The 27,601-nt window shown below is 46.5% G+C and overlaps 1 protein-coding gene across 1 annotated transcript in view; it reads left to right on the forward strand.

The window, feature by feature from the left end:
- The first annotated feature begins 2,493 nt into the window (after positions 1–2,493).
- Positions 2,494–27,601, forward strand: part of LOC132868278 (transmembrane protein 114) — a 49,110-nt gene continuing 24,002 nt past the window's right edge. Inside the window, exons 1-2 of the mRNA XM_060901122.1 lie at positions 2,494–2,812; positions 3,031–3,108. Coding sequence (XP_060757105.1) covers positions 2,638–2,812; positions 3,031–3,108 — 253 coding nt within the window. The 5' untranslated portion in view covers positions 2,494–2,637. The remainder of the gene's footprint in view (positions 2,813–3,030; positions 3,109–27,601) is intronic.

A 27,601-nucleotide genomic window follows, 5' to 3' on the forward strand; every position in this document is an offset into this window, starting at 1 on the left:
GAGAGAGGAGATACACAGTGAGAGAGAGAGAGGGGAGATACACAGTGAGAGAGAGAGGAGATACACAGTGAGAGAGAGAGGAGATACACAGTGAGAGAGAGAGAGGGGAGATACACAGTGAGAGAGAGAGGAGATACACAGTGAGAGAGAGAGAGGAGATACACAGTGAGAGAGAGGAGATACACAGTGAGAGAGAGAGAGAGAGGAGATACACAGTGAGAGAGAGAGAGAGGAGATACACAGTGAGAGAGAGAGGAGATACACAGTGAGAGAGAGAGAGAGGAGATACAGAGAGAGAGAGAGAGGAGATACACAGTGAGAGAGAGAGAGAGAGAGAGAGGAGATACAGAGAGAGAGAGAGGAGATACAGAGAGAGAGAGGGGAGATACACAGTGAGAGAGAGAGAGGAGATACACAGTGAGAGAGAGAGAGGAGATACACAGTGAGAGAGAGAGAGGAGATACACAGTGAGAGAGAGAGGAGATACACAGTGAGAGAGAGAGAGGAGATACACAGTGAGAGAGAGAGGAGATACACAGTGAGAGAGAGAGGAGATACACAGTGAGAGAGAGAGGAGATACACAGTGAGAGAGAGAGAGAGAGAGAGGAGATACACAGTGAGAGAGAGAGAGAGGAGATACACAGTGAGAGAGAGAGAGGGGAGATACACAGTGAGAGAGAGAGAGAGAGAGGAGATACAGAGAGAGAGAGAGGAGATACAGAGAGAGAGAGAGGGGAGATACACAGTGAGAGAGAGAGAGGAGATACACAGTGAGAGAGAGAGAGGAGATACACAGTGAGAGAGAGAGGAGATACACAGTGAGAGAGAGAGAGGAGATACACAGTGAGAGAGAGAGGAGATACACAGTGAGAGAGAGAGGAGATACACAGTGAGAGAGAGAGGAGATACACAGTGAGAGAGAGAGAGAGAGGAGATACACAGTGAGAGAGAGAGAGAGGAGATACACAGTGAGAGAGAGAGAGGGGAGATACACAGTGAGAGAGAGATGGGGAGATACACAGTGAGAGAGAGAGGAGATACACAGTGAGACAGTGAGAGAGAGGAGATACACAGTGAGAGAGAGAGAGAGAGAGAGAGAGAGAGAGGAGATACACAGTGAGAGAGAGATGGGGAGATACACAGTGAGAGAGAGAGGAGATACACAGTGAGAGAGAGATGGGGAGATACACAGTGAGAGAGAGGAGATACACAGAGAGAGAGGAGATACAGAGAGAGAGAGAGAGAGAGAGAGAGGGGAGATACACAGTGAGAGAGAGAGGGGAGATACACAGTGAGAGAGAGAGAGAGGGGAGATACACAGTGAGAGAGAGATGGGGAGATACACAGTGAGAGCGAGAGAGGGGAGATACACAGTGAGAGAGAGAGAGAGAGAGAGGAGATACACAGTGAGAGAGAGAGAGGAGATACACAGTGAGAGAGAGAGAGAGAGAGGAGATACACAGTGAGAGAGAGATGGGGAGATGCACAGTGAGAGAGATGGGGAGATACACAGTGAGAGAGAGAGGAGATACACAGTGAGAGAGAGATGGGGAGATACACAGTGAGAGAGAGATGGGGAGATACACAGTGAGAGAGAGGAGATACACAGAGAGAGAGAGGAGATACAGAGAGAGAGAGAGGGGGGAGATACACAGTGAGAGAGAGAGAGAGAGAGGGGAGATACACGGTGAGAGAGAGATGGGGAGATACACAGTGAGAGAGAGATGGGGAGATACACAGTGAGAGCGAGAGAGGGGAGATACACAGTGAGAGAGAGAGGGGAGATACACAGTGAGAGAGAGGAGATACACAGTGAGAGAGAGATGGGGAGATACACAGTGAGAGAGAGAGGAGATACACAGTGAGAGAGAGATGGGGAGATACACAGTGAGAGAGAGAGGGGAGATACACAGTGAGAGAGAGGAGATACACAGTGAGAGAGAGATGGGGAGATACACAGTGAGAGAGAGAGGAGATACACAGTGAGAGAGAGATGGGGAGATACACAGTGAGAGCGAGAGAGAGGGGAGATACACAGTGAGAGAGAGAGAGAGAGAGAGAGAGAGGAGATACAGTGAGAGAGAGATACAGCAAGAAAGAGAGAGAGGAAGGATGAACAGTGAGAGAGAGAGAGGGGGGAGAGAGACAGACACATATGCAGTGAGAGAGAGAGAGGGGGAGAGAGAGGAAGGATGAACAGTGAGAGAGGGGGAGAGAGACAGACACATATGCAGTGAGAGAGAGAGAGGGGGAGAGAGAGGAAGGATGAACAGTGAGAGGGAAAGAGAGGCAGACACATCCACAGTGTGTGTGTGAGAGAGAGAGGGCAGAATGAGCGTCGGTTTCAGTTTTGTCGTGCGTGTATGTAACAGCGCCCTCTGGTGGTGACAGCGCAGTGTCAAGCCGCAGCCCGCCATGTGTCAACCAGTGTAAACTGCACCTCCCATTCGGTTTGGTCGGCAGGAGGGTCGGGAAGGGGAGAGGACAGGAGAGGACAGGAGAGAGGACAGTGGAGGACAGGAGAGAGGAGAGTGGAGGACAGAAGAGGAGAGTGGACAGGAATAGAGTTGAGAAAAGAGAAGAAAGTGGAGTAAAGGAGAACGTTTCTGTCTCTAAAACCCACACAGCACGCCATCATGAAGCTGACCCTGAGCCGCCTGGCTGCTTTTCTCGCCTCTTTCGGTCTCCTCAGCTTTGTGTGTCTGATTGTGGCTGTTGGAAGTGATTTCTGGTACATCATCGACACTTCGAAGAGAGACAGCAACATGGTCTCTCTCAGCTCTCACTCTGGACTCTGGAGGACCTGTAACTGTAAGCTGCTTCACTCATTTTCAGCACTGCTGTGTAGATCTGATCAGGAGATGGGTTTTAATAAAGCAGAGATGACCGGCATTAAGTTTGGCATAAAAATAAAAAAAATGTAGAAAGATGCAATAAAAAATGCAATCAAGATGAATAAATTACTTGCAGCAAAAATGCACAGGATGAAAAGCAAGGATCTGAAATGAGTATGTTGGTTTTTTTTCCAGCTCAGGATCAATGCCAGCCTTTTATAAACCCCTTTGCAAATGGAGGAAACTTCACAGATTCACAAAAGCGGATATTAAGTAAGATTATTATGTTTATTTTCTATTTTCTTTTTTAACTTGAGCTTTCCCCCCCTTGTACTTGATTTCTTCCTTCATGCAATACAGTGTATTAAATTGAATAACGCAATCAGAGAGATGCAACGCTGCCAGGACTTTGTTTTAATGTCTGTTTCTTCACAGTGAAATGTAATACCAGGAGAACCGTTCTAAAATATTCCCTGCTTATAAAAAACCCTGTTGCTACGGCGCTGATCTGATGATCCTCTCCTGATCATCAGAAAGCTGAGATGAAAACATGTTCCTCTTTGTGCTGGATGTTGAAATGACTGAGGCTCTTTGTTGGCTTTAGATTTGCTAATTAAATTTGGTGCATAAAGATATTTTTGCACAGAGTAAAAACGTGGAGTGGGATGGTGGTGTAGTGGTTAGCGCTGTCGCCTCACAGCAAGAAGGTCCGGGTTCGAGCCCCGTCGCCGGCGAGGGCCTTTCTGTGCGGAGTTTGCATGTTCTCCCCGTGTCCGCGTGGGTTTCCTCCGGGTGCTCCGGTTTCCCCCACAGTCCAAAGACATGCAGGTTAGGTTAACTGGTGGCTCTAAATTGAGCGTAGGTGTGAATGTGAGTGTGAATGGTTGTCTGTGTCTATGTGTCAGCCCTGTGATGACCTGGCGACTTGTCCAGGGTGAACCCCGCCTTTCACCCGTAGTCAGCTGGGATAGGCTCCAGCTTGCCTGTGACCCTGTAGAACAGGATAAAGCGGCTACAGATAATGAGATGAGATGAGAATAAAAAGGTGGTGATGAAGAGAAACTGGAATTGTTTCACACAGTGCAAGAATTTCATTAAGTTATAGTTTTGTTGAAGGAGTGATTTCACCAAAGTGCTGAAATAAATCTGATATCGTTAAGTGTCTGAGTCCGGATGTCGACTCTTGCAGTGAGGGCTCAAAGGTTAAGGTTCCAGGTTACTGATTTAAAGGTTGGGGGTTCAAGCCCCGGCACCACCAAGCTGCCACTTGAGCAAAGCCCCAAACTCTTTCTGCTCCGACCCCAACTTCCTCACAATGTGGGATACGTGAGGAAAATAAATTCTCTGTGCTGTAACGTGTGCGATTAAATCAAGATTTCTTCTTCTTCTCCTTCTGGCTAACGAGGACCAGCTCGGCTCATGCGGTGTTCATAAAAATGCAATTTAAACATCTTGTAATTCTCACTCAGGAACTCTGAGGTGGTCAGGAGACGTCATTTCAACATGGCGGACAAAGTAAGAACAAGAAACAGTCGCGTGTTTTCAGTCTTTGAAGGAGACTTTTGATTTTGTTTCGATCGGATATGTTTAAGATCGCTTTTCAGGAAATTTTGTGCAAGACTTTTTTTTTTTAAACAACTGAAGCAGGGCAGCACAGTGGATAACGTTGTTGCCGCAGAGCTTCAGGATCCGGGGTTTGAACTTGAGCTTGCATTTCTGTCTGTCTGGGAGAAGTGTCTCATGTTCTCCTGGTTTCTGTGTGGGCTTCCTCTGGGTTCTCTGGTTTCCTTCGACTGTCCAGAAACATGCAGGCAGATGGACTGACGAAGTGTGAATGAATGTGTGAACGTATTAGTGTCCAAGCTGGAGTTAATTCCCCCATTTTGTGCCCAGTTTTCCCAGGATACACAGTGGCTCTGACCAGGACTGACTCTTCCTGTGCATGTCCTGAGAATCCATTGTGATTGTGTGTAAACTTCAAGTGACATTACGACACCACTGAGACGGATCAGCACGCTGATCAGACTGGGATTTGACGAAAATAGCGTTCCGTTTCCCCTCATTCCGAGCACCTGCTCAAATATCACTTCATGGCCTTGGTCTCCAGTGGAGAAATGGCAGAGAGCTGAGGCCCACTTCAGTTTCAGCAAACAAATGCAGACAAACACTTCACTGAGTGGAGATGAACTGGAATGGAGTGAAGAGTGATTCAGAGCTGCAGTGGCATCACTCAAGGTTCAAGTCTGGGACCTGGAGAACCTGAAGGACGTTGTAGCAGGAGATACGGGTCTGTCTCAGAAACTGTGTACTGTGGGGGTACCCCACTAAATATACTCACAGTCAATAAACTATACGGTTTTGAATGGTGATGTTGGTTTTAATTTTAAATAAAATGATGAAAGAAATAATACAGATAAAACTAAACCTTTGATGTGAATACTCTATTCAGAATTTGGCAAAAATTCTGCAAATTTGTGGAAAAATGGCGGCTTGATCTGGGACATGATAAACGGTCGACTACATCGCATTCCCTTAAAAAGGCTGTAGTCCACTGAAAAGTCTACAGTTATCACTAATTGGAATTTAAGTTGTAACTTTATACACCTAAGGATCGGTGCGCTCACAGAATAAGCATAACCGTAATAAAACATCATGCAAAATATTTCATCACCGTCGTAACTCCGTTTTCCGCAAACCCAAAACCATTACGATCGTGTGTTTTGATCTGAACGGAAAGCCTCAGGGTCGAGGTCACGACCTCACCAAAAGGAGTAACTTAAAATCACTACGCCGTATAAAAATTTAGTTATAAATCTGCGATTTTGTTTTTTAAAACAAAAGCTGAAAAGTTAGGTATAGAATATGTTTCTTACAGAATATGTTACGATGGTAGCTGATCTTGTATGAATTTCTCAGCTATAAAATGAGTCGTGGTCTATTTTTTACTGTAGCGTGTTATTTGTGTGCGGGGAAGGACACACATTAACAATTTGCATGTGTAGAATGGAATTTTCCACTCCAACAGTTAGAAGTAGATTGCGTTTCCATTTGCGGTCTTTCTGTTACGCGGGTGATCTGTTCGAACATTATCACTGAAAAGGTGAGTTTTGACAGTTTTATTTTGTTTTAGTCTTGCAGTATAAGGCAACAGAATGTTTCTTTTTCATCTTACTTTCATATTTCGTAGTGTTTGCGTATTTTTGGCCAATATTTTGCAACCATGGTCAATTTAGATCGAACTTTTGATAGACTCTACGGCCAGTCATTTTGCCCCGCCCCCGCCTCGCGCTCCGTCCGGTGCGGTAGTGATGTCCCGTTGCTCGCACGCCGCAGCAGAGACCCACGCGACCTTCAGCCGGTACAGTCGCTGTTCTTTTACCACCGCCGTTATTCTCATCTTTCCGGTGTGTTCTTGATTTTTCCATTGTGTCCTATTTCGCTGTATCAAATACCCAAACTGTATCATATGATTCATGTTTAAGTGAATAATCAATTCAGTCATCATAACTTGGCATTTTTAACCCAAGCAATCAAAAAGAGGAAATTTATTCAATATTTTCACTCCTCTGTGAAGGAGGGGCTTTAATTCTTCATGATGTAGTTATTTTATATGGAAATCAATTTTACAAAAGCATTTGAATTGTAATCAAAAAAAATTTCCACAGTGGAGGCCAGATAAAGCAAGACGCTATCTTTATTCTTATTAAACATGACAAAAGAAACATTGAGTGTTCGGTAAATGCATAAAAAATAGTAAAATTAGAAAATTTATTTTTTGACCATAATGTCCCAAATGAGAGAGCAGTTTCTGAGACGGACCTGTACACGCTCCACATGATCTGAATCTACTCCCAAGAAAAAAGATGGCAACTCTAGAAGCAAGATGAGTCAATGAAAGAGTATTTCATCTAAAAAAAGAATAAAAGTTAATTTATTTTTAAAAAGTATTGACGTATTTCAAAATAAAAATCAATTTCCACTTATTTCATGAAGCACTGAAAAACCCACCACGTTCTTCGAATTTAAAGAAAACTGTTATTTGTCTGTTGATGGAACAACGCCAAAAAGACTGTTTCTTTCACAATCACATCCAGAAAATTCCAACATAAAGATGAAGTAATAACCATGTTGGAAGGTGAAACTCAAATTCAGTCGATAAACATAAAATATCTGAAGTTGTTGTTGAACCCGTAGCCAAAAGAAAGCGTGAGCTAAAGAAGCAATTTAATAACATATTTAAAAAAATTATGATTTTTAAAATCTCCATGTCTGATATGGGCGGCATGGTGGTGTAGTGGTTAGCGCTGTCGCCTCACAGCAAGAAAGTCCGGGTTCGAGCCCCGTGGCCGGCGAGGGCCTTTCTGTGTGGAGTTTGCATGTTCTCCCCGTGTCCGCGTGGGTTTCCTCCGGGTGCTCCGGTTTCCCCCACAGTCCAAAGACATGCAGGTTAGGTTAACTGGTGACTCTAAATTGAGCGTAGGTGTGAATGTGAGTGTGAATGGTTGTCTGTGTCTATGTGTCAGCCCTGTGATGACCTGGCGACTTGTCCAGGGTGAACCCCGCCTTTCGCCCGTAGTCAGCTGGGATAGGCTCCAGCTTTCCTGCGACCCTGTAGAACAGGATAAAGCGGCTAGAGATAATGAGATGAGATGTCTGATATGATTTGGGTAAATTATTGAGTCATTTGTGAACAACAGTTGAGGTCAGGATCATCGAGTTGTTCATCCATTGGGAACGATGATGGCCGTGACTTGATGAGGCCAATCCTGACTAAGAAGACTCAGCCACACCCAGTTGGCTTGGAGTTTTGTCAAAGTTTACTTTCTGTTTTCTCTCAGCTGCTTGAATGGAAATCAGCTGCAGCCTGCTGACCAGGACGTGTTAAGTCTCGTGTATGCGACACAGGTTTCTCCCTGATTTCCCCGTCACAGACTCACCGTGGCACTTGGCAACCACAACCTTCAGCAATGATCTCTGACTCGATTCACCTCACCTGGTTTCGCCCACCTGTCGAAGCACTGACTTGTACCCGATGCCAAAGCCACTTACATTTGAGTTGGACCCAACTGCACAGTCAAGCGTTAAAAGGTCTTACTCAAGGACCTCAGAGTGGCAGCTTGGTGGCGCTGGGATTTGAAACGAGAGCAGGGTGTCAATGGGGACCAAAGGCGAGTTGGCTGCTCTGAAAAGGACACGACAAACCCCCGCTGCTCTCAGAGCTTCAACCCTTCTCAGCACTGTTCTCTCAAAGCTGATGATGATCTCATGCAGCAAAATCCGAGCAGCACGCCAACACAAAAATATCGATCAAAAAGTGAGTCAGTGGATCTTTTCCATGCTTCTCTGTTCTAACCGCTGAAGCTTCAGTAATCATGCTGGTCTTTACTCTTCTTCTGGTCCATTTATACGTCAATATCAAAGTGTTCTTTGGCACGGAAAGCTTGAAAGAGGTTTTACATGAGCGCAGATGGACCAAGTGCACCTGAGCTCTTGTCTAATTTTTTTGAGACAAAAAAAAGTGGTTACTTGACACTTTCCTGAAGGTTTTGTCGGATCCAGATGTCATCACAGCTGTCCTTCTGGAAAAAGTAGTTCCGTCTCTGAAGAATGAATTCCACAGAGTTAGAACACTTTCAAATAATTCATCAAATCATCTCATCTCATCTCATTATCTGTAGCCGCTTTATCCTGTTCTACAGGGTCGCAGGCAAATTGGAGCCTATCCCAGCTGACTACAGGCGAAAGGCGGGGTACACCCTGGACAAGTCGCCAGGTCATCACAGGGCTGACACATAGACACAGACAACCATTCACACTCACATTCACACCTACGCTCAATTTAGAGTCACCAGTCAACCTAACCTGCATGTCTTTGGACTGTGGGGGAAACCGGAGCACCCGGAGGAAACCCACGCGGACACGGGGAGAACATGCAAACTCCACGGGGCTCGAACCCGGACCGTCTTGCTGTGAGGCGACAGCGCTAACCACTACACCACCGTGCCACCCTTCATCAAATCATTCGACAAAAATTAATTTCGACTTCTATTATCGATCATCTATTATAGTTTGGAGTCGTCAGGTTTTCTGTTCATTTCTCATTGAAGGGAATCAAAATTTTTGTCTGTAATCACCACACACACACACTCACACACACACACACACACACACCCCTTTCAGTGCACTTAAGCACCTCCCCATTTTGTGATAAATTTGTCAGTCATGTGCAGGAATATGGAATTATTTTACAATTTTGGGCAACATACAAGCCAGAGACTAACATGGAATATATTCAGAAAAAAACGAAAAAAAAAAAAATCAAAAGAGAAATTAACTCGATGTATTATTTCACTCACATAAACACAATCATCAAGGGCGTGACACTCCATGATGCCCTGCTGATGTTGCTCTCGGTCCAGTGACTTGTACTTTTGGAGAAACGCCACGTTCCAGCTGTCTGAGTGTGAACGCCTCTAAAATAGATTTCGAACACACATATCGTAAAGCTGTCACAGAAACGAGACACAAATTCACACAAGTGCGTCACACGCATAAACACACACAATGTGGTTAAGTGTGTGATGAAACAGACCTGTTCACGGCGCCAACACAGACGTGAGCACGACACAGTTAACCCCTTCAACTCCATCACTTACAGTCCTCAGTGTCACGACTTCAGTGATCCGACTGAAGAATTACTCACTCATCCTTAATCATGAAACAGGAATCAAACAATCTACGTCGGAAACTAATCAACGACAGGCTGGTGTGATGAAGCGGAGTGACCGTTACCGCTCGCTCCTGAGTGTTTTATTTTTTTCAATTCCACAGCAATTTGGTAACTATTACACATTTTATTGATACAAAAAACACACCTTGTACATTTTGTCGATTTATAGTTGTATTTAACACTGTGGAATGTCACTTCGCAGCTGTAAACAGTCGTTCCCCGGGCCTGGCGCGATGGGCGGGCCTTTGGGGGCCGGGCCTGCCCATTTAGTCACGTGAGCCCACCCTAGTGTGGGCCCGCCCGCCCTGTCACAGGCTAGGGCCAACAGCTTAACACAATATTTAAAATAAATAAATAAATCGCAGGCTACTACAATTAAACGCTTTTCTTTCTTTTTTTTTTTAAAAGGGCATAATATTAAAGAAAAAGTCCTTAATTTAAAATGCGTATACATGACACACTGTTTTCTTAACGTTTCGGCCTGCGCCCATCTCGTCAGCCCTGCGCTGTCATGCACTTGGCGTTTGATTTGCAAACTAAGCACTGGAGGTAAGAAACTGGTTTTGACGTTTCAGTTAACCTACAAAACACATCTGTATTAAAGATTAATGTTGTCATGCTTCACAAAACTAGATTTGAGACATAAAACTTTTAATGCGCATGGTTTCACTTAGAAGGGATTCAGTGACTGCAGTTCGGCTTTGTGCAGGGAGGATGAGTGTGATGTAATCTTCTGTTGCGCACTCTTAATTGTAAATATCAATCTTAATTTGCTGTCAACATTGATCACAATCATCCGTTTGCGCATTCAGTGTTGGGTATTCCGAACGAGTTTACAACATGACTCGTGCGCAAACGGAATACTGCCAATATTCCGTATGAAACGGAATATTCCCTGCAAATGCGCTCAGTGACGGACAATATATAGCAGCGGAACAGGGTGTCTGAAGGGCTCAAAATACACCATTTTAGAGTGTTTTTTTCAAAAATTTCTTCCGGGGGAGCATGCCCCCGGAACCCCCTAGTAAAATTGGGTTCACCGATGCGTGCCCACCCCCAGCCAGTGCAATGCCCAGCTACTAGACCGCTTCTGCCGCCGGGTCTGTCGTTCCCTCACCTCTCTCGAGGTGACCAACAACAACAGCTTGTCACGTTACACAGAATTTACCACGCCTAAACTCATATCAGTCCTAACTATTTCAGAAAAGTTACAGCTTAATATTCTGTTTCAATACGCTGACACTGGAGACTCCTCCCACTCGTACAGAAAACGCCACAGTATCAACTACTATTATACATACGGGACACTTTTTCGATGGTATAAGAACGTGTTCAATTCCCTTCTAGCTGGTTTCGATCATCTGGTTTGATACCGTAGCATGCAAAATCATTAGCACATCGCTTATCCGACGTGTATGACATCACTCAACCCAGTGGAGAATGAGCGTTGAATATGGTTTACGATGCATGGTTGTCAAGACATGACGTCACACAGCGGAGACGTAAAACTTCTGCGCTCGCGAGCGACTGGGACAATTTGTAAACAAACATGGCCGCCAGGTTTGCTTCATTAAATACGGAAGATTTTGAGAGAATTTTGAAAGAGAAAGACGCGTTGAACACCCGAAAGGAATGTGTATGTTTAATAATAATAATGCCTTTTTTTTCGTGGTCTATCAGATATATTCCATTCAGATACTCGTCTTCGACTTGTTCAGTCTCATGCTAGCTGAAGGGAATATATCTGATAGGCCGTGAAAAAAAGACAGACAATTTAATTATTATTATTATTATTCTCACACAACATCTGTTGATGTGCAGCATCCGCTGTACACGTCTCTGTAAACGAGCTGTTCCTGGAGAAACGAATCGATAACGGAATAGAACGAGTGCATGATTATAAATCTGTGCCACTGTCAGAGCTGCTGCTCCAGAACATTACTCAACGCCAGTGTGCGATCATGAGTAATCAGCACCTTGGACACGAATGATGGATGAACAATACACCAGAAAGTTTCAGAGCAACAGATGGACGATACTGAAGTGGATTAGTGAAGCTCAAAGAGATGCACACCTCAAAAACTGACCTCTGGATACGATACAACGAAACGAGGCATTTGAGCTCCACACAGCGAGTCTGATGATTGCAGAAGAAACTGATAGGCTTGCCGCCCACCTGCTACACTTATGCACAAGAGTCAAGCTGTGTAACACACACACACACACACGTCAGCCATTAAAATGTGTCTCAAAACATGATAAGTGACTGGAGCATCTTCCTTGGATCTCCACGGAGGCAATATAACAGCGCAATATCTTCAACACCATCATCTCTTTCTTTCACTGAAACGCTGAGGTGCCTGCTGAGCCCGGCCTGTATTGATGCATTCAATCAATTCCAGCTGATTACAAAGCCTCATCTGACCTCACGGGGTTCAGAGATAATCACTTGAATGGCTTGTTATTCTGAAAAAAGAGCAATCAAAATGCAGCTCAACATCTCGAGTGCTGTTTTGCAGACTTTATATTTGTTATTGATTGCCCTTTTTTCATGCCAGCAAGTTAACAACTGAGTGAACACACACACACACACGGAAAGACAATAACGACTGAACAAATATTACCTCCTTGAAAACACTTACAATCCTCGTTCTAATGCCACGTCTTTCCATTAGCTCACTGTTTTCCCTGAATAATTTAATCAGAATTAGTCAAGAACTTACACAGCAAATCATTTTCTGTGTAATTATGAGTCTTTGGACACAAGAAAAGACTTGTCTTGAGTTTCAGAGCATCAGATCCGAAACTCGTTAAATGGTCGGTGAACGTGTGGACCTCCAAGAGGACGTCTTCAGAGTTGTTGTGCACATTCGTCAGGAAACTCACACACATTCAGAGTTGGGTTCTGCACATGATCAAGTCACCATTCTGATGATGAAAATCAGTCCAAGTGTCTGATCCAGGGGATTTTCAAACACCAACACCTTTAAACACGAGCACTAAAATCAGGGACAGACGGAAGGAAATCGGCATCATTCTCAAATTACTGTACAACATTCAAACAAAAGGCAATTTAAAAATGAGAAAAATACACTCAGCGGCCACTTTAATTGGAACTTCTTGTTGATTCTAAGATCCCTGTACTTGGCTGCGGGACTGGAACTCGGTGTGTTCTTCTGCTGTTGCAGATGCTTTTCTGCTCACCACGGTTGTAAAGAGTGATTATATGAGTTAGTATATCCTTCCTGGCAAAAAAACCCCCTTGAACTTCCTCAAATCTGTCCAATTTCCTCTGACCTCTCTTATCAACAAGGCGTTTGCTCTGTTTCCACCCACAGAACTGTCGCTCACTCTGTTTTTCGCACCATTCTGTGTAAACTCTCGAGACTGTTGTGTGTGAAAACCCCAGGAGATCAGCAGCAGTTTTTGAAATACTCAAACCAGCACCCATGCCACAGTGAAAGAAAGAAAGTCACACTTCACTGTGAGATCACGATTTTTCCCATTCTGATGTTTGAACATCGTGACCATTAATTGAAGCTCTTGATTTGTATCTGCGTGATTTGATGCACCGTGCTGCTGTCGATGGATCGGCTGACCTGCAGAGAACAGCAGGTGGATGTATGGTGTGCCTAATAAAGTGGCCAGCGAGCCACTAAAAACTATTATGATGACATATAGTATGCTTGAGAAAATTCCATTTACATAAATGTAACAGGAGTCACGTCTATTTCCAGGATATTGCTGCAAAAAAACAGGCCTTTTTGTAATTTTCACAAATTTAAACAGAATTCAACAAAACGGCTGTGGGAAGGGAAAGAACTAGAGAACACACCCTACCCGGTGTACCTTGGTGTCACCCTTGATAGGACCTTGTCCTTCAAAGAGCACGTTGCTAAGCTCCTGAGGAAAGTATCCACCCGCAACAACCTTGCCAACTCCAGATGGGCCGCTGATCCCAACACCCTCAAGCAATCCGTGCTGGTGCTGTGCTATTCAACAGCTGAGTACTGCGTTGCAGTATGGGAGAGGTCAGCCCATGCTTCCAAGATCGACGTACATAGAGCTCGACAGATCCTGTCGCACCATCACAGGCACCCTGAAAGCTACTCCCTTGCCAGCACTGTACAAACTATCAGGTATTTGCCCACCTGGTATACGCCGAGAAGCTCAAGCGAGAACGGAGCGTGGCAAGCAACTGAACGACCCCAGACACCCACTACACGGACATCAGGAGTTCCCCCGACGGCTGAGATCACGTCACAGCTTCATGACTGTTCAAGGCCTAGGTGTAGTACCACCAAAAACCTTCAAGATGGAGAGGTGGAAGGAGAATGACTCAAACAACGAGTCATTACCTCCCCCTAGCGAGACACTTCCCCCGGGAGCAGACCTACCGAGGAGGGACTGGGTCACGCTCAACAGAGCCAGATGCAAGGTAGCTAGGACCGGTGACAACATGCTGAGATGGGATAAATCTACAAGTGCAGCCTGTCCCTGCGGGGAAGACCCCCAAACCATACAGCACCTTCTACATAACTGCGAACTTGGTCCGACCTGCTCAGACGGCGATCTCCGGGAGGCCAACGAGACAGCCCGTCACTGGATCCAGAGTTGGAGCGACAAGATATGATGATGATGAACAAAACGGCTTCCGTTACTGAGCAGCTTATCGAACAGCACACGTTCTATTTTTTAATTCGTGCTCTGAGAGCTACTCGAGGACACAACTTAATGAAGCTATGAGATATTGTGGGATGAAGGCAACTTTTCATCTTCGATTTTGAATTTATAAAGTGATGCCAATTTTTGATAATTCACTGCCAATGTCAAAGCACAGGAAACTTACCTGGCTGCGCTGGGCACTTACCGGTTTCAGCCATGTTTTTTCAAACAGATAGACTGTGTGTGGAGTCCAGGAGCATTGAGGAGTGTTTCTAAAATGCCTGACAGTTGGCTCACCCAAAAAACAAACAAGCAGGTCACCGCAGGGTCTTGAAGACAGATTTTCTTTTGAAGACAAAAAACCTGAACACTTTAATTTTGTCCCCCTTGATCCCTCAGACTTCTGTAACTGAACAAATGAACAAGGCGTCTCCATCTCCATCACCACACAGCCAGTCTGACAATTACATCAGAGAATGAACTTAGGCCGAATCCCATTTCACCCCTTGGACCAACCCCTTGGCCCTTCCCCTCCATTTTGCGCGTTCACGTGAAGGGGTAGGGGTATCCCAATCCCAGTTAACGCGGAGGGGTAGGGGAAGGGGTAGGGCTTCTGTACCCCTCCAAACGGAGATTTTCTTGGAGCTGACTCCGAACGAAGGGGTTTGAGTGATTTCCCACAATGCCATGCGGATTTCAGCGAGATTTCATGCGGATTTCAGAAAGATGGCGGTTCCCGCGGCGAAAGATTGTCATAAATGTATTTTCTCCATTATTTACGTGTTTTAAGTTGTTATCCAGAGGAAACACGCCGCTTGATTCGCTTTCGAGCTGAGAATGAGCAGCGATTTCTGAAATCCAAGCTGCTGCTAAAAAGCTTTGGGAGTGAGTATTGTTTTCGGTTGCTTTACTGCGTACGTTTTGTTCTGTTATTCTCGCTTTTATTGTTTACATGAGTGTTCTGACACCTCATTCTGTCGGATGTGGTGCACGAAGCGCCAAAGATATCCCATTCAGTGGTGTTAGTTAACAAATCACACCCTGCCAGCAGAGATTTCTGGTTCTGGCTCTGACTGTAGCGGCTGGTCACAGCCAATGACGCATTTGGTCGCGTTTTGCTAACGTAAACGCTGACGGAGGTACGCGATGACGTATGCGATCGTTGAAGGGCTATCCCAATACGTAAGGGTTGAATTTCAAGCCCTATCCCTTGTAGCTCAGTTTCAAGGGGAAGGGCCAAGGGGAAGGGGGAGGGGTAGAAATTAGAATTGGGATTGGGCCAGAGTTACCGTAACACACAATACTCCCATGAAAAGTGTCTTTAAAACATCATGATTATTAACTGGATTCCCATGGATACATGACTCATTCTGCACCGTTGTGCCGTGATCCTTGTAAATGATTTAGTTGGGCCCCATCACAGCGCTGTCCTCAACGTCATCCCTGCTTTCTTTCACTAAAACGCCGAGGTGCCTCCCGAGCACAACCCGTATTAACGTGTTCAATCAATTCCAGCTGATTACAACGCCTCATCTGACCTCACATCATGTTACACATTCGCCGGGATGTTTTTTTTTCCTTCCGAAAAGAGCGCAATCAAATGCAGCTCCGCATCCCGACTTCTCTTTTTCAGACTTTAAAATTGTTCCTGACTTGATTGCGCTTTTTTCCTTTTTCATGTCACTTGGCTTTTTGTTCCAGAAGCATTTCTGTTTTTGAGGTTTCCCTCTTTTTTTTTTTACATCAAATGACTGAAAATTAAACCACTGATGGTTCAAACAGGACACACACTTTATCCACAGCCTGGAGCGTGGGGAACAGAGCAGAAAGCCTTTTGCTGAGTGAAAAATCTGAAGGCTGCTTCAAGATCAAAATTTCGCTTCTGATCAACGACGACCACCAGCATTGGGTCAAGCTGTAATCATGATGCTTTTTAGCAAGGAACCTGAGGAAAGGTCTATATAGAGAGAACAGGAGGGAAAACAAATCAAGTAAGTGGAACATAAACCTCAGAAACACCAAGTTTCACACCGAATCCAAATGAATCTGGAGAAGAAATCTCATTCTCATCTCATTATCTGTAGCCGCTTTATCCTGTTCTACAGGGTCGCAGGCAAGCTGGATCCTATCCCAGCTGACTACGGGCGAAAGGCGGGGTACACCCTGGACAAGTCGCCAGGTCATCACAGGGCTGACACATAGGCCAAGTTTACATTAGACCGTATCTGTCTCGTTTTCTTCGCGGATGCACTGTCCGTTTACATTAAAACGCCTGGAAACGCCGGGAAACGGGAATCCGCCAGCGTCCACGTATTCAATCCAGATCATGTCTGATCCGGTGCTGTGTAAACATTGAGAATACGCGGATACGCTGTGCTGAGCTCTAGCTGGCGTCGTCATTGGACAACGTCACTGTGACATCCACCTTCCTGATTCGCTGGCGTTGGTCATGTGACGCGACTGCTGAAAAACGGTGCGGACTTCCGCCTTGTATCACCTTTCATTAAAGAGTATAAAAGTATGAAAATGCTGCAAATACTGATGCAAATACTGCCCACTGTGTAGTTATGATTGTCTTTAGGCTTGCCATCCTTCCACTTGCAAGTGGTAAGTGATATGCGCTGGGATCACACACACACAGCGGCTCAGTCCCAAATCACAGCTTGTGCACTTCACTCGTGCGCTCTGTGAGCTGCGCAGGGCCGGAGTGCGCACCCTCCAGAGGGCACTCGCTGTTCAGGGCGGAGTGATTTGGAGCGCAGGATGCCTGCGGAGCCGAGCGCATCTGTGTATTGGCGTTGCTGTGTGCAGGCGAATCGTGTATTGGTGTTGCTGTGTGCACGTTAATCGTTTTAAAAACGTTAATCTGATGATCCGCTGATACGGTCTAATGTAAACCCCACCATATACACAGACAACCATTTACACTCACATTCACACCTACGGTCAATTTAGAGTCACCAGTTAACCTAACCTGCATGTCTTTGGACTGTGGGGGAAACCGGAGCACCCGGAGGAAACCCACGCGGACACGGGGAGAACATGCAAACTCCACACAGAAAGGCCCTCGCCGGCCACGGGGCTCAAACCCGGACCTTCTTGCTGTGAGGCGACAGCGCTAACCACTACGCCACCGTGCCGCCGGAGAAGAAATCAAATCGCATTTTATCCTCATTTCAAGCCAGAGGAAAACTTCACCATACTGAAGACAATTACATGGATTTTTCAGTCTGTTTATGTCCCTGCAAATGAGCTGGTACTGTAAAAACAATAATGTAATATGTATCTCGAACCCAACTGAAACGTTGGCTCTTCTGTCTGTTCATGTTTTATTTCTTAATTCACCCTGAAGGTCCAGGATGCTCGTTTCCACATCTCGGCCTCATTTCAAAAACCATAACTAATCCAGTTGGGTTATTATTCCCCATCTCTCTGTTCTGCATTCAGTTTCATAGGATGTCCAGCAGTGTGCAGATGGTGAGATTGAATCATTCACTGGAGGAATTTACAGAAATGGCGCAATAATATTTCACAGATCACACTGTTCTGGTAATGTGCACAGGAAACAGGTCCACGTTAACATTTATGATTGTTATGTGGGCATGAAACGCTCGAAATACTGACATCATATTCTGTTTCTAAGGAAAAATTCAGAGATCACTTGTCTGTGAAGATTCTCAATCATCCAGGTCATAGTAAACTGTGGGTGGTAGAAATGGGCAACTGGACTTGCTTGAAGATTCTTGAAAACGTTTCACCTCTCGTCCAAAAGGCTTCCTCAGTTCTGTCTGACTAATAGGGAGTATCAGATATTTATCCTCTCCTGGATCAGAATCAGAATCATTTGTCAACCATCTACAAGGCTGTATTGGACACTCTTCCCAAACGGCTGGGTGTACGCCAGGACCCAGCTGTTTTCAGTGACTCACAGGAGGATAGAGAGAGTCAGATTGCCATTGATCACCCTAATGGACAATCCTTTGATCACCCTAATGACTCGCCGTTCACACCCAGCCTCCAGTGACCCACACCAACATGATGCCTCAATGACACCTTAGGTGGGGTTTACATTAGACCGTATCAGCGGATCATCAGATTAACGTTTTTAAAATGATTAGTGTGCACACAGCAACACCAATACACGATTTGCGTGCACATAGCAACGCCAATACACGGATACGCTCGGCTCCGCAGGCATCCTGCGCTCCAAATCACTCCACCCTGAACAGCGAGTGCCCTCTGGAGGGTGCGCACTCCGGCCCTGCGCAGCTCACAGAGCGCGCGAGTGGAATGCACGAGCAGTGATTCGGGACTGAGCCGCTGTGTGTGTGATCCCAGCGCATATCACTTACCACTTGCAAGTGGAAGGATGGCAAGCCTAAAGACAATCATAACTACACAATGGGCAGTATTTGCATCAGTATTTGCAGTATTTTCATACTTTTATACTCTTTAATGAAAGGTGATACAAGGCGGAAGTCCGCGCCGTTTTTCAGCAGTCGCGTCACATGACCAACGCCAGCGAATCAGGAAGGTGGATGTCACAGTGACGTTGTCCAATGACGACGCCAGCTAGAGCTCAGCACAGCGTATCCACGTATTCTCAATGTTTACACAGCACCGGACCAGACACGATCTGGATTGAATATGTGGACGCTGGCGGATTCCCGTTTCCCGACGTTTCCAGGCGTTTTAATGTAAATGGACAGTGCATCCGCGAAGAAAACGAGACAGATACGGTCTAATGTAAACTTGGCCTTAAGATGAGCTGGTCATCAGAATTCTGATTCTGATCCAGGAGAGGATAAATATCTGATACTCCCTATTAGTCAGACAGAACTGAGGAAGCCTTTTGGACGAGAGGTGAAACGTTTTCAAGAATCTTCAAGCAAGTCCAGTTGCCCATTTCTACCACCCACAGAGATCACTTCTCTTGGAGTTGTAGCTCCATTAATCCACCTGCAGGATCATCCATCTGTTGCAGTGAAAGTCTTTTATCATGGTTGTGTTAACGTGAGCGAATTCAAATGGTTGGTTAAATTTGTAAATTTAGACCATATTAAAAGCTCGACGGCTTTTTGATTTCATAAAATCGGTGAAATTTAGTTCCCTCTGAAATGTGGTGATTGTGATGTCTGTTTATTTCTGTAATATCTCACAAAATATCAGGCCATTCTGTGGCTGGGAAGTTATTTAATTTGAGGGGATTAAAGCAAATAATGTGCATGAAATCGCTCGCTTCATGCAGTCAAGCAGACAGAGGAAGTCCGTGTGTATGCACATGCGCTTACCTTCGTTGTCATCTTCTTCTTTTGGGTTTTACGGCAGCTGGCATCCACAGTGTTGCATTACTGCCATCTACAGGCTTCCCTTTGAGCGTGCACTGACAGTTCCATCATTCTGTCGCTAAACGAACAGCTGATCACACCAAGGTGCTCACTGAGCGCCCATATTTATTAGTTTGGTCCTGCGTTTCCTTTCCTTCGTACATAACATAACGTCTTTTCTTCTCGCTTTCTTTCCGTTACTGTAGTCAGTCTTTCACGTTTCATTCGCACACTCACGTCCTCCATTTTTCTCTCCTGTTTCAAATTTGTATCCCACAATGCCTTGCGTGAATGGGGAAAGCCCGCCACGTGATGCATGACGTCGTATCTTGAACTGTGTCATGGTGAAGCAGGCCTTCATCTCATCTCATTATCTCTAGCCGCTTTATCCTTCTACAGGGTCGCAGGCAAGCTGGAGCCTATCCCAGCTGACTACGGGTGAAAGGCGGGGTACACCCTGGACAAGTCGCCAGGTCATCACAGGGCTAACACATAGACACAGACAACCATTCACACTCACACCTACGGTCAATTTAGAGTCACCAGTTAACCTAACCTGCATGTCTTTGGACTGTGGGGGAAACCGGAGCACCCGGAGGAAACCCACGCGGACACGGGGAGAACATGCAAACTCCGCACAGAAAGGCCCTCGCCGGCCCCGGGGCTCGAACCCAGGACCTTCTTGCTGTGAGACGACAGCGCTAACCACTACGCCACCGTGCCGCCCGAAGCAGGCCTTAAATTCATGAATTGTTCCATTAAAAAAAAACGAATAAAATTGGAAGTCTGTGATTTGAATTCAGTCGCTTTCAGTCAGTAAACAAAAATAACTGGGTGTCGGGAAAACTCTTTTTATGACTTACACTTGAAAAATCTGAAAGGCGGTCTAACATTAAACTCCGTAGGTGCTTTTACGTTGAGCGGAAGAGAGCACTGCAAAAGAATTACACATTCCTGCAGCATACTGACAAATTATATTCTTGAAATGGCCAAAAGTTTGTACACCTGACCATCACACCTATATGTCCTTGCTGAACATTCCATTCCAGATTTATGATCGTCGGGTGTCCACATACTTTTGGCTATGTTGTGTAAAAACTGGGAGGTACACAAGTGCATTGAAAGGGTCCTCCATTATTTTTTCAGCGTAATCATCATCTACAGCATCTAAATCACTGGTGCCATGATTACATGCAAAAATTGACATGTTTTTGTGCACTGAGAAAAGAACAGCAATTCAATTTAATCCAAAATCAATTCTCATGAAAGTCTGAGGGCAGCGGTTCAATTCCATCAAGAAATGTTGATGCGAATTGGACTGTTGCAAAACACTGTGATGAAAGGCACTTGATGCTTTTAGAGATGGAACTCTGTTTTCAGATGGAAGGATGGCTCTGGTTGCGTACAGATATCGGAAACCCTTCAGAAAAGTGTCGAGTAACCGGAACGACTTTTTACTGCGTCACTTTAGTTGAGAAAACGCCATGATGAGAGATTTATATACAGATCGAGTCAACAGATCCAGACAAAATACCGATGCAGTAGATAAAGATTGGGTTGGAAAACACTGGAGGATTCCTTTAATCCAATCCCCCTCACATTCTGTCTCATTCAGTCACATTATCGAAGCAGATAATTGGACATTCTGACATCCCAAAAGGCACTCGGCGCTCTCAAAATTATTGTTATGAAAACACATGCAGCAGCTTGTCAGAGCAGATGAGCACTTTAATTCTGTTTTAATTAACACTGCATTTCGCTCAACACTTCAACGGAGATCAACAAGGCGGAGAAACGAAGATGGGGGAAAATTACTGTTCTGATTTAATCAAGTGCATAATATTAACCAAGAGCATAGCCTTGTGGAGAATTATGTGCTAATCATTGTACCATTGTACCAACAAACATAGGTTAATTGACATCAGGGGCAGTGATTCTGCCACTGACCTTCCCTGACTCCGCCCTCTGGTCACAGACCGACGCTTGACCATGCCCCCGCTGCCACATACCCCCACCGCCCGACTCAGGCCGGGCAGCTGTCTGGCCTGCAGCCGACTTCCCCCCCTTGGTGGGAGAGGAAGTCTGCCACGACCATCTGTGCCCCCAGCCTGAAGTTAAAGGGCTGGAGTGCCAGATACCAATGGGTGATCCGTGCATTGGCATCCTTCATGCGGTGGAGCCACTGGAGGGGCGCGTGGTCCGAAAAGAGGGTGAAAGGGCGTCCCAGCAGGTAGTAGTGGAGGGCGAGAGCCGCCCACTTGATGGCTAGGCACTCCTTCTCTATTGTGCTGTAGCGCCCCTCACGCACTGACAGCTTCCTGCTGATGTACAGCATGGGGCGATCCTCTCCCTCCACCTCCTGGGACAAAACAGCCCCCAGCCCTCTGTCCGACGCGTCCGTCTGCAACATAAAGGGGAGAGAAAAGTCAGGGGAGTGTAACAGTGGCCCCCCACACAGTGCAGCCTTCACCTCAGAGAAAGCCTGCTCGCATTGCTCCGTCCACTGGACCGGATCTGGTGCCCCCTTTTTAGTCAGATCAGTCAGCGGGCTGGTGACGTCCGAATAATTAGGTATAAACCTACGATAGTAGCCAGCCAGCCCCAGGAACTGTCTCACCCCCTTTTTGGTCTTGGGCCTCGGGCAGGCCGCAATCGCTGCTGTCTTATTAATTTGGGGACGCACCTGCCCATTGCCCAAGTGGAAGCCCAGATACCGTACTTCCAATTGCACACTTTTTCGGGTTGGCCGTGAGACCCGCTCGCCTCAGCGGCCCAAGGACGGCCCTCAGGTGTTGCAGATGCCGCAGCCAGTCATTACTATAGATTATTATGTCGTCTAAGTATGCGGCCGCGTAGGTGGCGTGGGGGCGGAGGACCCTGTCCATAAGCCGCTGGAACGTAATGGGCGCCCCAAACAGCCCAAAAGGAAGTGTGACAAATTAGTGTAAGCCAAACGGTGTGGAAAAGGCCGTTTTTTCTCGGGATAGTGGAGTCAAGGGGATCTGCCAATAACCCTTTGTCAAATCCAGTGTCGAATAAAAGCGAGCCATGCCTAGTCGATCCAGCAACTTGTCAATACGAGGCATTGGGTACGCATCGAATTTAGACACTGCGTTGACTTTTCTATAGTCCACACAGAACCGGACCGACCCGTCGGCCTTGGGAACCAAGACCACCAGGCTGCTCCAGTCACTGTGGGACTCCTCGATGATGCCCATTTCGAGCATGGCCTCGAGTTCTTCCCGAACCACCTTTTTCTTGTGTTCGGGTAGCCTGTAAGGGCGGCTGTGCACTACCATCCCCGGGGGCGTCTCAATGTGGTGTTCTATGAGGCGGGTGCGGCCAGGCAGGGGCGAGAACACGTCCGAAAATTCGGTCTGCAACTGGGCAACCTCCGTGAGTTGGGTCGGGGAGAGGTGGTCTCCACAGGGGACCGGAGAGGTAAGCGATGTCAATGCTCCTTTTTGAACCTCCGGCCCCAGCTCCGCCTTCTCCAGAACCACCGACACCAATGCCACGGGGACCTTCCCATTCCAGAGTTTGAGCATATTGAGGTGGTAAATCTGTAGAGCCCCACCCCTGTCCGTTCACCTCACCTCATAGTCAATGTCCCCGACTCGCCGTGTGACCTCAAAGGGTCCTTGCCACTTGGCGATCAATTTAGAGTTTGACGTGGGCAACAGTACGAATACTTTATCTCCCGGTGCGAACTCCCTAAGGTGCGTACCCCCATCGTACAGGCGGATTTGCTGTTCTTGGGCCTGCCACAAATTCTCTTGGGTTAGGTGTGTGAGTGTGTGGAGTTTTGTGCGCAGGTCAATAACGTATTGGATTTCATTTTTGCTTGGTGAAGGTCCCTCCTCCCAATTTTCCCGCAGTACATCTAGGATGCTGCGCGGCTTACGCCCATATAATAATTCGAACGGGGAGAACCCCGTGGAGGCTTGTGGGACCTCTCGCACTACAAATAACAGGGGTTCGAGCCACTTATCCCAATTGTGTGCGTCCTCGTGTACAAACTTTTTAATTATGTTCTTGAGGGTGCGACTGAACCGTTCGACTAAGCCATCTGTTTGTGGGTGATAAACACTGGTGCGGATCGGCTTAATTCCTAGTAACACATACAGTTCATGCAGTGTGCGTGACATAAACAAAGTGCCTTGATCAGTCAGAATCTCTTTGGGGATTCCGACTCGGGAGATGACGTGGAAGAGTGCTTCCGCAATACTGCGTGCTGAGATATTGCGAAGAGGCATTGCTTCCGGGTATCGCGTTGCATAGTCCACCAGAACTAAAATAAAGTGATACCCTCGTGTTGACCGATCTAATGGCCCGACGAGATCCATCCCAATTCTTTCGAATGGGGTCTTGATTAATGGCAGAGGGCGCAAAGGCACTTTTGGAATGGCTGCTGGATTTACTAACTGGCATTCGCGGCACGCCGTACACCACCTACGGACATCACCGCGAATCCCTGGCCAATAGAACCGGGCCATTATTCGGGCTAGTGTCTTATCCTGCCCCAAGTGTCCAGCCATGGGATTAAAGTGAGCCACCTGGAATACCAATTCCCAGTGGCTCTTTGGGATCAAAAGCTGCATGATCTGCTCTTTAGTCTGAGTGTCCTGCGTCACTCAGTACAGTCTATCCTTCATAATAGAGAAATAGGGGAAGGATGGGGTGGCGTTTGGTTGGAGTGTTTGACCATCGATTACTCTCACTTGGTCAAACGCATGCTGCAGAGTCTCGTCTCGCGAGCATGCTGCTCCTCACTCTGACGTGGAGATGACGTAGACGGCTCTGTGACAGCTGCTCCCGCCAATGCCACACCGGGATCTCCCCCCGCTGAACTACGGCAGGACCCACTCTTCACTAAACGAGTCATTAATTCCCGAAATCCCGGCCAATCAGTCCCTAAAATTATCGAGTGGGTAAGGCGAGGATTAACCGCCGCCTTTACACTAAATTTCTCCCCTCGAAATAGAATGTGGACCGACACATTCACATGGGGGAACGGGGCGAGGACGAGACACAGAAGGGGAGGGGGAGAGAGAGGAGAAGAGGAGATCTGTGATCCTGCCGTGGGAACAGCTGCCAAATGATCCTCCGCCAACTCGATGGCCTGATCCAGTGACGCCGGGCGATGGCACTGGACCCACTCCGCGGTTCCTTCGGGAAGTCGGACGATGAACTGCTCCGGTGCCACCAGATCGACGATTCCCTCGGCGTCACGGTTGTCAGCTCTCAGTCCCGGAGTTGCTGGCCAAACACGAATGGCCGGCCAACCTCCTCTAGGCGTAGAGCGCGGAAGTGCTGGCGTTGTTGTTCGGGGGTGCGCCCCACACGCTGGAGGACGGCCCGGCGTAGGTCCGCGTAGACCAGCCGGCTGTCGGCGGGGAGCTGTAGTGTGGCCAGCTGCGCCTCGCCCGTTAGCAGGAGGAGGAGGAGGAGGCACGCAGCGCGCTGTTCCACCGGCCAGCCCCAGGCCTCTGCTGCTTGTTCGAATAGCGCAAGGAAGGCCTTGGGGTCGTCGTGCGGGCCCATCTTCGTGAGGGTGAGGTGGGGTGGGCCCGCGGCGGTGGAGGCAGTGGACCCCGCCGGCGCGAGGAGGTGCCAGAATGCCTGACGATCTTCCTGTTGTGCCAGCACCAGGGCCTCGAACCGTTGCTCTTGCTCCTTTCGGAGGGCGACCAGTGCCTGGTGCTGGCTCTGTTGGGCCGTGGCGAGGGTGTGGATCAGGTCTGCGAAGGGAGAGGACTCCATGGGGCTGTTCTCCTCTGTGCTCTGTCCCGGGTTTCGGCACCACTGTGAAACTTGGAGCGGGTGGGTGGAGCACAGAAGTACGGCAGGCCAGAACTGAGTTTCCAAAAAACTCTTTATTGTGACACTTTTCAGTGTTACACTCTCCCAGACACTCAGACACACACACATCAGTCGTCTGGTTGGGGAGAGAGCGCCAGTCCTCCGCTCTCTCCCTCCTTATAAAGGGCGCGGTCACTGGGGAAGACACACAAACAGGTTAATTGACATCAGGTGCAGTGATTCTGCCACTTACCTTCCCTGACTCCGCCCTCCAGTCACAGACCGATGCTTGACCACGTCCCCGCTGCCACAATCCTTAATTTGTTTTGAAATACATTTATTTATATCTAATGCCTCTGTTTTGTTAACATTGATCTTATAGCCAGAGTAATGTCCGAATCGTTTCAAGGTCTCCATCAATGCAGGTATGGAACATGCCAAGTTTGATGGGTACAAAAGAACATCATCAGCATACAATGAGATTTTGTGTTCTTCTTCTCCTGCCATTAATCCAGCTATATTTCTGCTGTCTCTAATCATTTGAGCAAATGGCTTGATACAAAGGGCAAAGAGTGCAGGCGAGAGAGGGCAACATACCTCTTTCAAGATTGAAAGGCTCTGATAAATGCCCATTGGCCCTAACTGCAGCCCGAGGTTTAGAATAGAGGATGCGGATCCATGTAACAAACTTCTTACCAAATCCAAATCGCACCAAGGTTTGAAATAAATATTTCCATGACACACGGTCAAATGCTTTTTCCGCATCTAGGGAGAAGACCATGGCTTCAGAAGTCTGGGTGGTTGCACAGGACATGACATTTAGCAGTCTGCGCACATTATTCCCTGAGTAGTGTCCTGGAATAAATCCAGTATGATCTGGATGTATAATTTCAGAAATATATACAGTTGTGTTCAAAATAATAGCAGTGTGCTTAAAAACGTGAGTAAAGCTCAAAATCCTTATAATAGTTTTTATTTCCATGCATTGGGAACACTGCACATTATATTCTACATCAAAACATGAAGAAAAATGTATGAATATTTTAATTACTTTACAGAAAATGAAGAAAAATGAACATTGGGCTGTTAAAAAAAATAGCAGTGTCTGCATTTTTCATTACAAACTCCAAATATTTACTGTATAAACTGAAAAAATCTTAAGGATTTAGTATTCCTGTGAATCACTAAACTAATATTTAGTTGTATAACCACGGTTTCTGAGAACTTCTGGCACCTGTGAACAGGTATTCCAGCCCAGGATGATTTGACAACATTCCACAATTCCTCTGCATTTCTTGGTTTTGCCTCAGAAACAGCATTTTTGATGTCACCCCACGAGTTTTCTATCGGATTAAGGTCCGGGGATTGGGCTGGCCACTCCATAACTTTCATTTTGTTGGTCTTGAACCCTGATGCTGCTCGCTTACTGGTCTGTTTGGGGTCGTTGTCTTGTTGAAACACCCATTTCAAGGGCATTTCCTCTTCAGCATAAGGCAACATGACCTCTTCAAGTATTTTGATATATGCAAACTGATCCATGATCCCTGGTATGCGATAAATGGGCCCAACATCATAGTAAGAGAAACATCCCCATATCATGATGCTTGCACCACCATGCTTCACTGTCTTCAGAGTGTACTGTGGCTTGAATTCAGTGTTTGGGGGTCGTCTGAAAAACTGTCTGCAGCTCTTGGACCCAAAAAGAACAATTTTACTTTCATCGGTCCACAAAATGTTTTTCCATTTCTCTTTAGGCCAGTCGATGTGTTCTTTGGCAAATTGTATCCTCTTCAGTACGTCTTTTTTTTAACAGTGGAACTTTGCGGGGGCTTCTTGCCGATAGATTAGCTTCACACAGGCATCTTCTAATTGTCACAGTACTCACAGGTAACTTCAGACCGTCTTTGATCACCCTGGAGCTGATCATTGGCCGAGTCTTTGCCATTCTGGCTATTCTTTGATCCATTCGAATGGTAGTCTTCTGTTTTCTTCCACGTCTCTCTGGCTTTGCTGTCCATTTTAAAGCACTGGAGATCATTTTAGCTGAGCAGCCCATCATTTTCTGCACTTCTTTACAGTATACGTTTTACCTCTCCAATCAACGTTTTAATCAAAGCACGCTGTTCTTCTGAACAATGTCTGGAACGACCCATGTTTCTCAGGTTTTCAGAGAGAAATGGATGTACAACATGTGCTGGCTTCATCCTTAAATTAGGGCCACCTGATTGACATCTGTTTTTTC

Source organism: Neoarius graeffei, chromosome 20 (assembly GCF_027579695.1).
Source record: "Neoarius graeffei isolate fNeoGra1 chromosome 20, fNeoGra1.pri, whole genome shotgun sequence".
Classification (NCBI taxonomy): domain Eukaryota; kingdom Metazoa; phylum Chordata; class Actinopteri; order Siluriformes; family Ariidae; genus Neoarius; species Neoarius graeffei.